Consider the following 15,962-nt stretch of genomic DNA (forward strand, 5'->3'; position numbering starts at 1 on the left):
ATAGAAAAAATAATCTTACCGTGACCAGGCTACGCTCAGGTCACAGTAAGAATTCGTCCCATATACTTGCAATGTAGCAGCCGGGAAGCGGATCAGCTTCGCGTCGATTTTAAGTCTGTTAAAAATAATCTGCAAAGAAAAAACACGTTTTTATACATTACAAACCTTTTTGAACATGCATATGTCTGTAATTCTTCTGCTAACCTTACATGCATATGATTGTTTGCATTTATTTGTACTGATAAAATGTACTGCTTAGAGTTAATGGAGAATTGAACTGATTATGACACGTTTTTATACTTTTAACATTGAAAAAAGTAACTGAAATATAATTGAAAAGTAATTGAAAATACTTGATATTTTTTGGAATGTATTTAAATACATTCAATTACTTGTAATTGAAGGGAGACTCAATTACAAATTACTTTCACTTACTTTGAAAAATGCACTAATTAATTACACTCAATACTCAACTCAGTAGCAACTCAGTAGCAGCCGCGAAGCGGATCAGTTTAAAAATAATCTGCAAAGAAAAAACACGTTTTTATACATTACAAACCTTTTTGAACATGCATATGAAGTTTAGTCCACATAAATATCCATTTGATGAGTCGTAACAAGGCATTTTATCAAAATACGCGTTTGAATTTGCCTGCCATTTTGTCAAATATCGCACTCGGAATGTCTCGGATTTTATCGTTAACATGGCGACCATAAACAGCGAATTTTCAAATGTGATGATTAAAGTGGCAGCGATTTCGTTGCAAAAACGGTTAGTGTGGTAATATGGGATTATAAAAGAGCAACATTGAAGGTATTTGAGATCAATCATATGAAAATTTAGGCGAGATACAGGGCGATATAATTTTTTCATTTGCTACGAAGCGAGTATATGGGACGAATTCTATCGTTAAACCGGGTCCATAGGACATCTGTCATTTTAACGATAGAACATTCTATCTTATATAAATAGTGCCTGTTTGGGAGGGTAACAGTTGAATTGACACCCCTCGAAAACCATTGTCAACCGACGCGAAGCGGAGGTTGACAATGGTTTTCGAGGGGTGTCAATTTCAACTGTTATCCTCCCAAACAGGCACTATTTATTTTGTTATACTGAATGTCTTTTTTAAAATTTTCAAGAAAATTTTACTGCTTTTATATAGGAATAACGTGAATTCTACAGCGAACCGTACGCGCATAATTTTCGCGCATGTAACATTTTTTAATGTTACCCGTTGCCAAGTGCGTTGCTAACGCTGAGGGTAATAGTAAATATTATTAACTCCGTCTTAACCAATCAGATTTCAGTATTTAACATGAAAGTATAACAAAACAAATTATCAAATTATTATTTCCGCTTGTTGTGTCCTAAACATATCCTAAAATAAACATGAAATGCTTAAAAATACCACAGGCATCACTTGAATGAACAGTGTAATAAACTCAGTCTTTAAATCATTATCTTTATACCAAACTGATATAAAAAATAAGAAATCTTAAAGAAAGAAGCACAAACCAGAATGCTAATAAAACGATATCGTCACATGTCGAAGAAGTTACGACCCTTGTTCGGCTCGATAGACGATATTCCATAATGTAAGGGCATTAGACACCAAAAACTCTCTTTATGTCACAGAAAGGGGGTCGATATACTGTCTGGCAGGAGGGAGAGGCCATTGACTTATTTTGTAGTTCGAGGTCATAACACCGGTGCAGTGAGATCACGGGGCTTAGTGTATCAGTGCACGTTTAAAGCAAAAGACGTGTCAGAACCTCCGGCGGAATAATGTACATGAAGACTGTAATTTATTCCTAACGATTTCTATCGTTTATGCAATATGCATGTACTTATTTAGCTCGCAAAGTTCTAATCGCGATATCATCTTCTTCGTGTGTGATAGATATCAAATCACGGGTAATAAAAACAGTAAAAAGATTTTAATGTGCATTTTTTTTCAAGGTCTCAAATTATCTGTTTTTTCATGCATCACAATTCATCTTAATTTTTGGTGTACGCCATTAATATTTTTCTATAGAAACACTGTATATAAAAAGTGTATCAGATATGCAATACATAATGATTTCAATTGTTTATACACTTAATAATCATATGCTTTCTTTGCACTTGACAAACTCAAGATGTTAATTAGGAAATAAAGTTACGTGTAAGCAAATATATTTCTTCAAATGTATCGTGTTTTCTCTTTATTTCCAATATTCCTCAATTCAAACAAATAATTATTCATTTTATCATTTTATACAGGCTATGTGATGAACTCGCACTAGATTGCTCGCTCTCTCTCTCTCTCTCTCTCTCTCTCTCTCTCTCTCTCTCTCTCTCTCTCTCTCTCTCTCTCTCTCTCTCTCTCTCTCTCTGTACCTTTGAAAACTTGTGATGTATGCAAAAGCAATTGGCTAATTAATATGTTTGTATCATAAAATTTGAATTAAAAGAATTATACAGGCTATTTCTAATTCCAATAGTTTTATCAATGCCAGCTTATTGGCGCTAGTGAGTAATGTATACTCTGCTTGCTGTTGGAAAATGAAAATTGTTAATGTTTGAAGAAAACAGAATTGGCCATGCATTTATATACCTCGTGACTCCCCTGTGTATCTCCTTAAATTAGGGCGTATAGAATAAACTTATACGTGTATATGTCCTTTCTACGATCGTTTAGGGAATGTAAAATAAATGTCTTCTCAAACATAAAATTATATTATGGGTAAGTGGGTCAATATGTGCCTTGCATAATTCATGTAGCAACATAAATAATGTATGCAAATTGGTATACAGCGTATATGGAAAGTAAAAAATAAATAAACAGGTCATTGATTCTAAATTGAAAAACATATTTTATGGATCGATTCATTTTTCATAATCTGAATAATATACATGTTCATGCCAGTAACATGATATTTCAGCAGGTGGGTTTCATTAAAGTTGCTGATGTCATTTTTTGGCACAAAGCTGTAAGGGAATATAATATAAATTGCTTTTTATTTAAAGTACTGTGCACATTTCAATTCACACATTATACATAGAATACATGTTCTACATTTTTTCTTAATTTACATTAGTATTTATTTAACAATTCTTTATCAATTTCATTGCATTTCTGTGCCGACACATTACACAGAATGCGCACAGGTCCCTGGTCATATTCTCTGTCGAATGAACGGTAGCAAATGTTTGTAAGAGAGCTACATTTTATTGTAAAACAAGAAATATCTTGGTGAAGGATTTGAAAGACAAAATGGGTGCAAGAGCGATAACTCCAATGTCTTGACTGCAAACTTAAGTATTGTACACAAGCATTTGTATTGCATTGATATTTTGTAAATACACTGAACAAAACTTCTATGGCTCATCGTCTCAAGCCACACATAGAACAGCTCTCTCCATGCGCGAATTTGGAAGGGGGGCAGGGAAAATTCTTATATTTACATAATATGTTTTACGGTGCTACCGTTCTGGCGAGCGCAGCAAGAATTACACATACCTTGCATCATTGTCAATTTATAGTTTTATTTAGGTATCAACGAACGTCAAAGAATTTTTGAGAGAGTATTGCTCTACAATAAGTATGCCAAATGTACTAATTTTAATGGTTATGATACATACAGCGCAACCCCCTTCCCAGAGAGAGAGAGAAGAAGAGAGAGAGAGAGTCCGGTACCTGTTTGTAGGTGTGTAATTCCCCATTTTTAAATTTAATGGTCTGACTATATGCAATATCTACATAATTTTTTAAAGTGTTTATTTTTTCATTTTATTTAGTTCAAAATGTCCTATTGTTTATTTAAATCCTCCCTACTTATGCATGCACAATTAGCTTAAAAATGGATCGATATGACAGTAAAGTATGGCTCTTGCTAATATATATACATAAAATCTGTATATTAAAAAAATAATAATAATAATCATATGTCAATGAGGCAGGTATCGCAGTCTATACTGAAATAGCTAGTACACGCATTACAGATGTTTGATCCACCTCTAAATTTATCGCGGGAAATATAGCGCGAGTGCACTGTGACGTCATCCATGACTTTGTTCGTCTTTGTTTACGTTTCTCGACTCAATACGGAGGTATGGAAGCATGTAACAAATCTTTTGAGTCTCGCAAAAGCATATGCGGTACTCAAAACGTGTCTTCAAACTTTAAGTCACTGTAAATTACGAGTTAAAAGTCGGCCATTTTTGGCATAGCACCACGGGTGAAAACATTAGAGAGCATTATGGGACGTAGACAAAAAATTTTGTTTGATGAACTGTAGGTTTAGCTCGTTCTTTTTCCCGCGCACACTGGTTCTTAGAGCTCGCTTCGCTCGCCGGCGCTGCGCGCCGGCGAGCTGCGCTCGCTATTAGTAAAATTACTAAAAACGGAGGCGGATCCAGCAATTTGGCAAAGAGAGGATCCAATCGATGAAAATCAAGAGTTGTAAAATTCAGTGCTAGTTAAAATTTTGCTCTTCGAAAAATTTTGAACAATTTCCGCCCATGGGTAAAATTAAACAAACACTTATCTTATCAATATCTATTTCAACATCAGAGTGTACATGCATTTAGACAAGTCCTGACAATTTTTGTTTACCCATTGTTTTGGTTTCAGTAAGGTTGATTTGAATACAGTTAAGTCTTAACAAGTCCTGAAACTGTCTCCGGCAATGAGAACGAGCATATGTGGGTTGCTCTGTTAAATAGATGTCTCAATGAATGGATATGACAAAAAAAAGTGTTTTAGGGGATAATTAATCTGCTATATGTGTAATGCAGTTGCACAAACAATGGCTGTCCCCGGAAACTTGCTGTGGTCTCTTGAATGGGTGCGCTACATCACCCGGCACTAGAGCAGATGTACAATGTATTATCATATTCAGGAATCCTTTTATAAGTTGTACATTTTCATCATGATTTACATGTAAACCCTTCTCACGATATTCTTGTAACAGACTTGCCGATTCTTGGAAACATTTAAACAAGAAAATGCATTTTCTTGTGTATCATGCGGGCATCAAGCTAGCTATTATTGCAGAAAAATACATAACCCACATAAGCGTATTATGTAAATTTCTTTCTTAAATGCAGCAACCTTCATAAAAAAACAAAATAAAGCATTTTATTTTTTATATTTAGATTTGCCTCTGAATCATTACCAGGTATCTTATCCACAGAGGGATATTTTAAAGAATACGTAAATTATCAATACTGTTCCTATAACACAGAAGAAACAGCTAATTTCTCCATGTAGTACATTGTACATGTAGTACATTGTACATCAACGTGTACATGTAAGTACAATTACACAGAGTTTTTGAGGTCTAGCCGTGGGCTTTCAATGTAGCTTTTTCTTTTTTCTTTTTTTTTTGGGGGGGGGGGTATTCTTGTGTGATAAATAAAGTTATCGATTCTTTCAACTTAAATTGTAGGTGACATTTTATTTTCCTCTTGTTTACTAGGTGAAACAAACACCAGGGGCTGAAGCAGAGTACTACACTTCGATAAAATAACAGCATTTCACCGTACAGTATAGGCCCAGGTGCGCGGATCCAGAATTTTTTGTTTAAAAGTTAAAAGGAATTTTTCTTTGCCTCTTATTAAAGTTCTTTCAGCTGTAAGAATTTCAGAAATCCTATCCGGTTTCGTACTCGTGGTATACTTATTACAATCTGACGACTCAACCCAATGTACTACGCAGTTCAACAAAAAACTTATATTGAATTTTGAATTAAAACATAAAATTAAACTCTAATGTACTATAATTTTATTAATATTTTTTGGGTTTTTAGAAAAAAATCCATAGTAATTTTAACCAAATATTTTATATTCTGTTGATATATTTGGACAAAGGAGCCTTAACTTTTCGGAGGAATAAGTCGCCGCCCCCTCAAGATACACCAGAATAAGTAAAATACAAAACTATTGTACAAGATGCTTGGATGCATGGAAAGAAAAGAATAAACTGAAACTATAGAGGGAAATATTTACATTTTCAAATGTTTTTGTCGATTTAATATAACTAGAAGTCAAATTGTTTTTCATTTTTACAATAAATTTATTATTGGCACATATTGCCAAACTCGGTGAGGTCAACAGCATTTCATCGCACAGTCTAGCGCCAGGCGAGGGTAAGGAATTTTTGTTGGGGGGGGGGGGGTCTTTTCATTAAATCGATAATAACAGTCAAAGCATTTTTCTTATAAATCGTTATACGTTATATTTTAATTTTTTCTATGCAAATTTCAGGGGGGGGGGGGGTCCGCCCCGACCCCCTCACCCTCTAGATCCGCGAGTGTTATGCCTATACATTATATTACAAATGACATACACTGTTTGGAAACATGTTAGGGATTGCATGAGTACTGTTTTGTTAAAATATAAAAAAACTTTGATTATATTAAATACAAATGATTAAAAAGTAGATATATAAAAAAGTTATACGTTGAAAGTTATGATAAGATCCTAACAGTTGCTACGTAATTAAATCTTTAATGAAGTTCTTTTTTAATGTAATGGTAACTGCAGTTTGATAACAATAAAAAAAAAAAATAATAATACATGTAATATGCGGTATTTGATCCCAAGTAATTTTAAAAACAGTTTACTGATTTGCAAGTTTAACAGAAATCATTTTCAGGTTCTTAACTGTTAAGAATTACATATATAACTCTCTTGGGAATTAAATTCAAAAGACAAATTGCCTATTACTTGGTACATGTGTGACGGTGCACATTTTGATTTTTATATATTTTACGTAATAATTACTTATAGTCTATAATATCTCGTAAATGTTTTAATTATTTCATATTTTACAATTTAAGATTTAAGTTAAACGAAAGTTAAGAATTTGTGGGCTAAATAAATATTAAAAAGAAAGCGTCGCGCTACATAAATAATGTACATGGGTTCGGATTAACGTTTACACGTTTCCTTTTTGTTCGGATCTAGAAAGTTAGTAACAATTTATTTAGGAATAAATCATTCTCACATATCGGCAATTATCAAATGTTCAAGTTAAGAAGTAATGCAAACAAAAGTCGGTCTATCTATTCAACTGTCAGTACGTAGGTATTTGAGTTAATTTTACTATCACTTTAGGATTAACGCATAACAATAGATGCCAGGGATAGTGAGAAACTCTTCCGCTAATTGAATAAAAATTAAGGTAAAAGGGGACGCTAACCTCGCGAGGCTCCCCAAAGGAAATTCAATAAAGTCATTATAATAATTTGTTAATTACACTGTAATTACCCCCTTTGAGTGACCTCACTGAGGACAGGTCGAGGATTAAGTTTATTCCCCCGTCTCCCTCTCGTCACTTACGCTTGGGACACAGAGGAATAAACATCATATGTACATTGTATCCTCGACCTTGTCTTTATTCAGGTCAGTATTTTCATGTTTTATAAGTTAGTTTTGTTTTATATGAAATATAAGTATTTTTATTAATCAAGTTTTTAAAAATTAAGTTAAAGCAATTTAACATTAAGAAATTAGTAAAAGTTCCTTAACATTTCTAGCTTGGGCGATAAGATAATTTTAAACATAATTTTGTACAGTAAATCCGATTCATATTCACTTACTTTAATGATAATTTAATACTTATTTGGATATTGGGTTCAGTAATTGAAAATTTGTTTAGTCAATATTTTTACTTTAAAATTATAATACTGTCAATCAACGGCCGGGAATTGATACCGGAAGTTGATTTTAAATATGGCCGCCACTCTTTAAATGGCGGACCAGTGATGTTATATAAATGTCTATTTTACTCATGTTCTTTAATAATGTTCAATTTAAATTTAATTGTCAATATGTTGTAATTAATATTCATTTTTATACTGCGTCACTTACGCTTGGGACACAGAGGAATAAACATATGTACATTGTATCCTCGACCTTGTCTTTATTCAGGTTAATAAGGTTTCTTACCATTTACGTCCGGGCGTAAGGCTAATTACAACAGCGAGTTCCCCTTTACGAGAAGAACTTCGTAAAACATGTATTTCAAATATTACAGTTTCTCATTTAATATTGTGATAATGATAAGATTTGTATGTATGCTGCCATATACATGTATATATGAGTGTTATATAAAATATAAATATTAAAAACATGGATTATGATACATATATGGGTATACAACAGTTGATGTCCGTCTCCTTACAATTATATTTGGATGGAAACTCTCTTATCATAGACACTGTATTGACGCCGTGCGATTATGGAATCGATTGCTGACAATGGAGGACAATCGGCTAACAAAGCGTGTATATTTGTGGCACTTTAATCAAACTGGTATATCTAGATGGACATCACGAATTAAATCACTATTTGAATCTATGAATCTGTTACATATTTATGATAATTTATCAGTCTGTGATGTTAATGAATTTGAAAACAAGCTGTTATTCTTATGAAAATGAATGGTTAGGAAAGATAAACCAACTACCAAAGTTGCGATTATATAAAGGCGTTAAAACAAATTTTAAAACTGAAAATTACCTTGAAATGAACATTTCAAAATCTCAAAGATTTATTTTGGCACAATTCAGATGTGGGATTCTCCCAATTAGAATTGAAACAGGGCGATATGAGGGGGGAACCTCCCGATGAAAGAATATGTAATTTTTGTGTATTAATGAAATAGAAGACGAGAGTCATTTTCTTTTGAATTGTGCAATGTTATCTGATTTTAGAAGGGAATTATTTAATAATGTAGGATGTAATCCAACACTAGTAATGTCAAATTTAGACTGTATAATTTTTCTACTGTCAAATTTTCCGAGACAAAGATCTAAATATTTACTTGAATCTTACCTTTACAGACAATCATTATTGTATAACATACGCAATGCGTAATATGTGTATATATGTTATAATTGTATTTTCAGTGACATATAGGCCCAATAGGCCGGGTGTTTCATTATCTATAACATTTTGTAATTTGTTATAACACGTGTCACTATAATAAATTATTTACTTACTTACTTACATGTACTTATATCCCTCGTTCCCTCTTGTGTATACTTGTGTTTATTGATAATATTGTGCATGTTGTTTATTTACATAACTGTACTATATCATCCTGCTGCCCCCTGAAGGTCCCTGATTTGTCAATAAATTGGTTTTTCTTAAAACTTTGATTAAGTTAAACTACAAAGTATCCCTCATCCTAAACTATATCTCTCTTGCTGAACTTCTCATAGATTTGTCATTCACACATTTGATACCTTCGCTAAATACTGTCGATGGACTAGGTCTAGGATTCGGGGAAAAACCTAATAGCCAAAGGGATGGTCGTCTTGACCCTAACCTTTACCATGCGGTTTTCGGAAAATTGGTTTAAAGCTCACCACGTGTTTGTTTTGTTTATCAATGATTTTCATTCTTTTTTTAAATTAAAAGTTTTTATCACTAGCCGACTTACTCCCACAGGTAAACAGAGACCGGTGGTTTTCCCTCTCTATGACTCACTCGATCAATAAAAGTCAAAGTGAAAGTAGAAGATTCTCGGAATAGAATGCCGTACAGGTTGACCTATATTGAGTCTTGAACGTAAGATAGGTGAGGACTGATAGAGCTGAGGTGACCACAGTCCACGACAGGTGTGTACACTAGTTACTTATGATAGACACATGTTGATATTATTGCGATAGTGTGTGTGCCAAATGATAACATATTTCAGATATGACTGATTACGAAAAGTAGCGCATACGTGCATGTTTTACAGCAAACTGATAATTTATGTGAAAAAAGATGTCTGTATTTCGTAACATTTAACTTTTGAGACATGTTGACATATATCAATTAAGCCTGTTAGTAGAAGTAGATTTATAAATGTATGCATAAAATTGGATGTACATGCATGCGGGGATCTAGAGGGGGGGTCGGGGGGGGGGGGGTCCCGACCCCCCCTGGAAAATGAAAATTTATTAAATTTACATAGTAAAATTATCGCGAAAATATGCCTCGGACCCCCCCCCCCCCCCCCCCTGGCAAACACAATTATCCTTCGGACCCCCCCTGGAAAAATTTTCTGGATCCGCGCATGGTACATGTATACCGTACCTTTTTAAATTTGATATTTTCGACAACATTTTACAAAGAAGTCGGATATTTTGATATGGATATTGCAAAAAAGGTAAAAACTGGCGATGGTGTATAAATACTGAAACCCAAACGAGAAAAGAATCCGAAATAATTTCGTTAAGTTAATGGACGTATGTTAAATTTTGAATTAGCTAGGTGAATCACTGAATGTCAATACAAAATTTACATTATGACATACATGGCACCCTGATAGTAAATTCATGACTTAGTAAAAGCAGATTAAGAGGTGTGATATTTTTGTCCATGGAATATTAAATTCTGCTTGGACATTGGATGAAAAAATTGCTCATAATAAGCTTGAAAATTTTAATCCTTTTCATATTCTGGTTTAGGCCATGTGAAAAACATTTGAAGGGGTCATTTAGGAGGGTCCTATGTGCCCCCGGGCATAGCAAGGACTACGTAGGTACATGTAGGTTTGGAGGTTAGCAAAAATATGTTTTTAAAACCATTTTATTCGTGGTAGTAAAATCTCCTACTTCGTAAGTTATGGTTTCCTAGTTATAAGGATCAACAACATAAATTCAGTAAGTACAGACACTCGGAGGTTTCCGATTACAGGGCTTAGGCAATGTTGTAAAACCCTCGTAGTATGAATAATAGAACATTATCTGGCGAAATATCCATTTACCTCAAATTTTGTCTCCTTGTGACGTATAAAGATATTTGTTAAACTACTTTGTATTATATATTTTCTCAAAATAACCAACTACTTTTTTTTTATTCTCGCATACTTCGCACCCGAGAAATAGAGGTAGGAATTAGTTGTTTTATGCGTCTTTTCCGTTACTTATATAAATAGTCTTTTAAAAGTTGCATGTAGCACGAGGCAAAATGTTACCCATGTTACAATATAGCTGTAAGGATGAACAATGCAGCCTCTAGGGAAAACTCAGGTCGATTGACATCTTCCCTAGCCAAGGGTTTGCGATCCGCTCCTCTCATCTACAGTTGAGGAGTGGATCGTAACCATTGGCTAGCGGAGATAGTTGATAGATTAGACGAGGAACATTACTGCACAAAATAAAATGCTTAAGTATTGAATTTGCATGATTGTATGTTTCATAATTCCTTATTTAATGTATCAATAAAGTGGATTTCAACATGAGTATACTTTCATTTAACGCTCTCTCAAGCCTCAGTGCGTTTGTTTATTAGGTAAATTGGTAACACCTGTTAATCGAAAAATTCATGGACTTCAAATTTCAACTATTTAAATAAAAAGGCAATATATTAAAGCTTATTTCAAAGTCCATACACTCTGAGGCCGAAAATGTCACTAAGTACTGCAAATGTATCTTGCATTGACAGTGCACTTATGTTTGAACACGACTTGTTGAAACACTAACCCCATATCATAAAAACCAAGCACTTCAGACAAAGCAGACGATACTTTTTTCTTCCAGTCGTGAAATCAGCGCGCAAATGTAAAAAAAAACCCACCAAACTTTAAGGGCGTTAAGCTTGGTATTTTGTAAAAAATAAAATGAATATTTATTTCTTCTATTACTGAAAAACGAGAGAGCATTCAAGCAGAAACGTGATGCGTATGTCGATAACAGCTATATAGAATACAGGAACTAGACTGCATTTCAATGTAATGAATTGAAATTATCTAATGTTTGGAAGTTGCATTCTTCGAAACAAATCAAGCAATGGGAGCTAGCAATTTCAATATTTTTTAATAATAAATAGATAGTCTTGTTAAGTCGGTGAAAGGGAGGGGAGGGGGCGTCATAGCAACAAGCTGTTACCTAAGCAATAATTATTGTCTACTTCTTGGTAGAATATAAGTACTAACTGATGATGGATTATCGCTATTTAAAGAAATCTTCAGCTTGAATTGAAGTAAAAATAATATAGTCTGAAATATAAACTGAATTGCCGAAGCGGGGAGTTTTATTTCATATGCTTGGATTTTTTTTCCAATGGGCGATATCAATCAGACATCGAATGCTTGAAAAGAGTGTGATTTGCGTCCGTGTCTAGCTAAATGTAGGTAAAAAATTAGTGTGTACGTTTATTCGACAAATCTTTATAAACAGTCGTTCCATTATGGTTGAACTTGATTTGTCAAACCGGCGTACGCCTAATGTGCCAATTGACCTTTAGAAGCCCTGCTTGTTGCTTTATTTTACCGGGAAAGGTTCGTCTGGATACGCCGATTTCGCGGATCTGGAAAGACCGGCGTGCAATTCGCCCTTTTTAAGTATGGCGGAATCTCACGGTTTGGTGATGTAATGAGATGTAAAATGTTGATATTTGTTAATAAATGAGCATGCCCATTTATTTAATGTATTTTGCGCAGAAACGACTATAAAAAAATCTGTACTTCCTGGTACTTCAGGTGAAATTGCATTGCTACATATTTAACAGTTCTTTTTGTTTTATTTCTATCTAATATGTAGGAATTCTTGCAAAGCCGATAAAAATGTATCTTTTTGAACTGTACTGTTACATCTATTACCATGGTTACACCAAAAGCTCTGACAATAATATGTTCCTCCATTTTTGTTTTACTCCGGTTTACCCTCTTTGCCAATTCGCCGTTTAGCGAGGGTAAGAATGTAAAAAGGTTGTAGAGAGGACACCAATGAACCCCCATCATATTTTTTCAAATTTTTAAATCATCAAAATAAGTCTGTCGCTGCGCAGTTCGACAGCTGTTTTGAGTGATTGTCCAGTTCTTGTATGCAGACTTTTCAAATGCACACTTTTCATGACAGGTAGGACCTCAGTTTTATTGCTCTTATATCTTTTGGCAAGATTTGTGGCCGGTTTCGGGGAGAAACAAGTCAGTTTAAGAAATGCTTACATTCTTATCATCTAATGTACAAGATGGTCGCACATCCTTCTTTACAAAACAAACATCAAAAATTGATTTGTCTCCTCGCATCGGAGATCTCATCCTTTTGGTGAAAGGTAATGCAGGACTTCGCGCTATAATGTTTGCCCACCAATAGAGTGGACGAGTCCAAAATGGGATCGTTCGCTATAGTGAGACTATACTAGAGCATGCTGTGTACATGTACTTGCAGCTTTATTTTTATAGAAATAATTCCACTTACATTTTTTTTTATGAAAAACCTTTGATAGGAAATGACAGAATGGCCTTTGATATTACCAAATTAAATTTGCCAAATTTTCGTCTCCCCTTTTACGCTTACAATGATTTCATACTTTCCTGAAATAATGACATAATTCAAATGCAGATAATATGAAATGTCAAAATTAAGTAATATATCAAGTTATAGGCAAGATACAGAGTTCAGAGTTCTTTGTTTTGTAAACAAAACTCGAATATTGTCATTTTTTACATATGTGTTTTATTGATGTAAGTTTTAATCAAATGTAACTTTCTTTTGTTGATTATAGTGTTTATGAAGATATTGAGTTAGTTTAAATTGTTTTTTTACATGTCATTTTGTCTAAGAAATGGTAATTCTCTACATTTTTTTTGGTAAACAGCTTATAAGAGTCGTCCTTTGTTTACATAACAATCAATTCTTACCTCTCTATCTCGCTTGTAACTTGATTTTGACATTCAATATTTTGGTCAATCATTAATTTTAAAATGCTCAAGAAAACCATTTTATACAAAAAAATAAAAATAAAATTTTTGATTTCGAATCCTGTCCAAGTCCTTTTGAGGGAGGGGGTTTTTTTTACGGCTGCATGGAACTACATGGATGTATTCTGTTCAGTATTTCTTCGATTCGGTTATTTTTTGATAAAAAAAAGTCATTTCGAAGTGTCATGTCGTGTCGAATCAGCCAGTAAACATTTCTGAATATATGAACTCATTGAACTGATATGAACATTAAATTATGTACACCCTTTCGATTAAAAAAAATCTTTGGACTTTTTACTAAATATATTCAAAATAAACCTTAATAGAATACTCGTACGTCATATTTAAACGGTATGCGTTATTTCCTAAAACAGATATAAATGTTATATGATAAGTATCTCATATGAGGTAACAAAAACATTTGATTGTTTAAGCTAAACATCACTCCTTGAAAGCAAGGGATTTCATGAGTGCTCGAGGATCTGTCTAAACGTGAACAACTTGTATCAGTAAACCAGGCCCTATTTATCAGTAAATGGCTACTGAACGTTCGATCTTTCAGGAAACTTTAAAATTGTGACGTCGTCAATAGCGGTTTGGAGGTAACAGGCGTTTGCTTATGAAAAGTGAGCTATCTTTATGTTATCATTTTCTACCTACAGTTGTACCATAACATTTAAAAGAAACGTTTACGGAGCCCTATTAATCGAATTTTCCAAACGTTTATTCTACTTTTGTGCCACTCTGTAATCCAAAGTAAAGTTGTGCGTATTGCATGCATGTTCATGTTTAAGGATGTTCTAGAATCAAGCATGATGTACAAACTTCCATCAGTCACTACTCAGCCTCAAGCCTGAGTATTGACCTCAAATTTATGCACTTTTATATACAGGATTTGAGTTGAGGAATAAGTTGAGTGATTTGAAAATTTTGATGAAGGTGGAATCTGGCGATAACAAAGGTAATCATCGACTAAATTCATTACAAAAATGCGCTATATTTCAGGATATCAGCGCTATGGTTTTCAAATGCCCTATTTGCAAAAGGGAGGATTTCCAGAGCGAGGGAGGACTCAGCAGTCACATAACGTGGAAACATTCAGGTAGCTCAGACGGCAGAGGGTCGCGACCATCTACTGGTGGACGTGGCAGGAGGGACGATAGGGTAAGGACAACAATACACGCTACACGGTCTCTAGGACACGTACACCGCTGATTAATGCTATTGTAAACGGTGTTTAAAGTTATTAATCAAAAGAAGTTAAGAGGGTAAGATGGTCGTTGTCATTTGTAGAATGTATTTTATCTCCTTTAGAAGTAGAGCTTAATATAAAAATACCAGAATTTTAAAGGTGAAATATATGGATATTTTTTCTTTCCTTAATAATAGTTTATAGCCAATCAAATGATATCTGCTAATTTTAGGCAGATCTGATGGTTATTTGGTTGACCATCTAGCCTATGGAGGGTAATCGTGTTCAAAAATCCAGACATGTAAACTTGTAAATCCGAATATGTAATCGTGTTGGTGTGTGAGTCTGAGTATGAATATGTGTAATTCTGATCGTGTAACCTATAAAACTCAGGGATGAACACTTTAGAGTTGACCCTGCAGGCCTTCAATCTAATTTTTCCAGCAGATGCTAATTGCAGCTGTAAAATGTTGTTTGTTATTTACATGTAACTTGCCACTATAATACTAACTTTCTATCTGTAGTCTCTGAATTTGTATTTCCGTTTTCTGAAATATCATGGCTGACATGTTGCAAATCAACAAATGTAAAGTCTACAAGTTTGTCGAATTTTGACATGACCATATATGGAAACAGTGACGTCACCGATAGAAAAAGACTAGCTGCAGGTAAAGGCATGCCGTAATCGCCGGAATAGGGACGGAATAAATATAAAAAAAATATAAGGATGGTCTATAATAATAATATCTCTGGATAACAACTTTTCTTAGAAAGTACTTTTTTTCGGAAAGTTATCGATAAGAAAAACAAAGAATATAAAGACATATATTGGTTTTGAGATTTTGATTAACATGAGACACAAGAAGCGCCCTTTAAAAATACATATATAAAAATTCCAAAGATAAGGTTAACTGTCGTGAAATTAAAATGTGTATAATTTTAAAAAAAAAATGTTTCATTCTGCATTGTCAGCAATATGTAGGGAAAAAAGCCTATCATGCAGGTGAAAATTGGCATTTTTTAAAATTTCAAACAATTATTACGGAATATGAGCATGACATCCTGAATGTCGGTTCAAT

The 15,962-nt window shown here is 33.8% G+C and overlaps 1 protein-coding gene across 2 annotated transcripts in view; it reads left to right on the forward strand.

Moving 5' to 3' along the window:
• Positions 1–9,433: 9,433 nt before the first annotated feature.
• Positions 9,434–15,962, forward strand: part of LOC105322102 (cyclic GMP-AMP synthase-like receptor) — a 73,510-nt gene continuing 66,981 nt past the window's right edge. The window contains exons 1-2 of one of the 2 annotated variants that reach the window (XM_066074140.1): positions 9,434–9,615; positions 14,697–14,855. In XM_066074140.1, the coding sequence (XP_065930212.1) occupies positions 14,709–14,855 (147 nt within the window). In that variant the 5' untranslated portion in view covers positions 9,434–9,615; positions 14,697–14,708. The remainder of the gene's footprint in view (positions 9,616–14,696; positions 14,856–15,962) is intronic. The other variant, XM_066074139.1, reaches the window with a different exon arrangement.

This window comes from Magallana gigas, chromosome 10, assembly GCF_963853765.1.
Source record: "Magallana gigas chromosome 10, xbMagGiga1.1, whole genome shotgun sequence".
Taxonomy (NCBI): domain Eukaryota; kingdom Metazoa; phylum Mollusca; class Bivalvia; order Ostreida; family Ostreidae; genus Magallana; species Magallana gigas.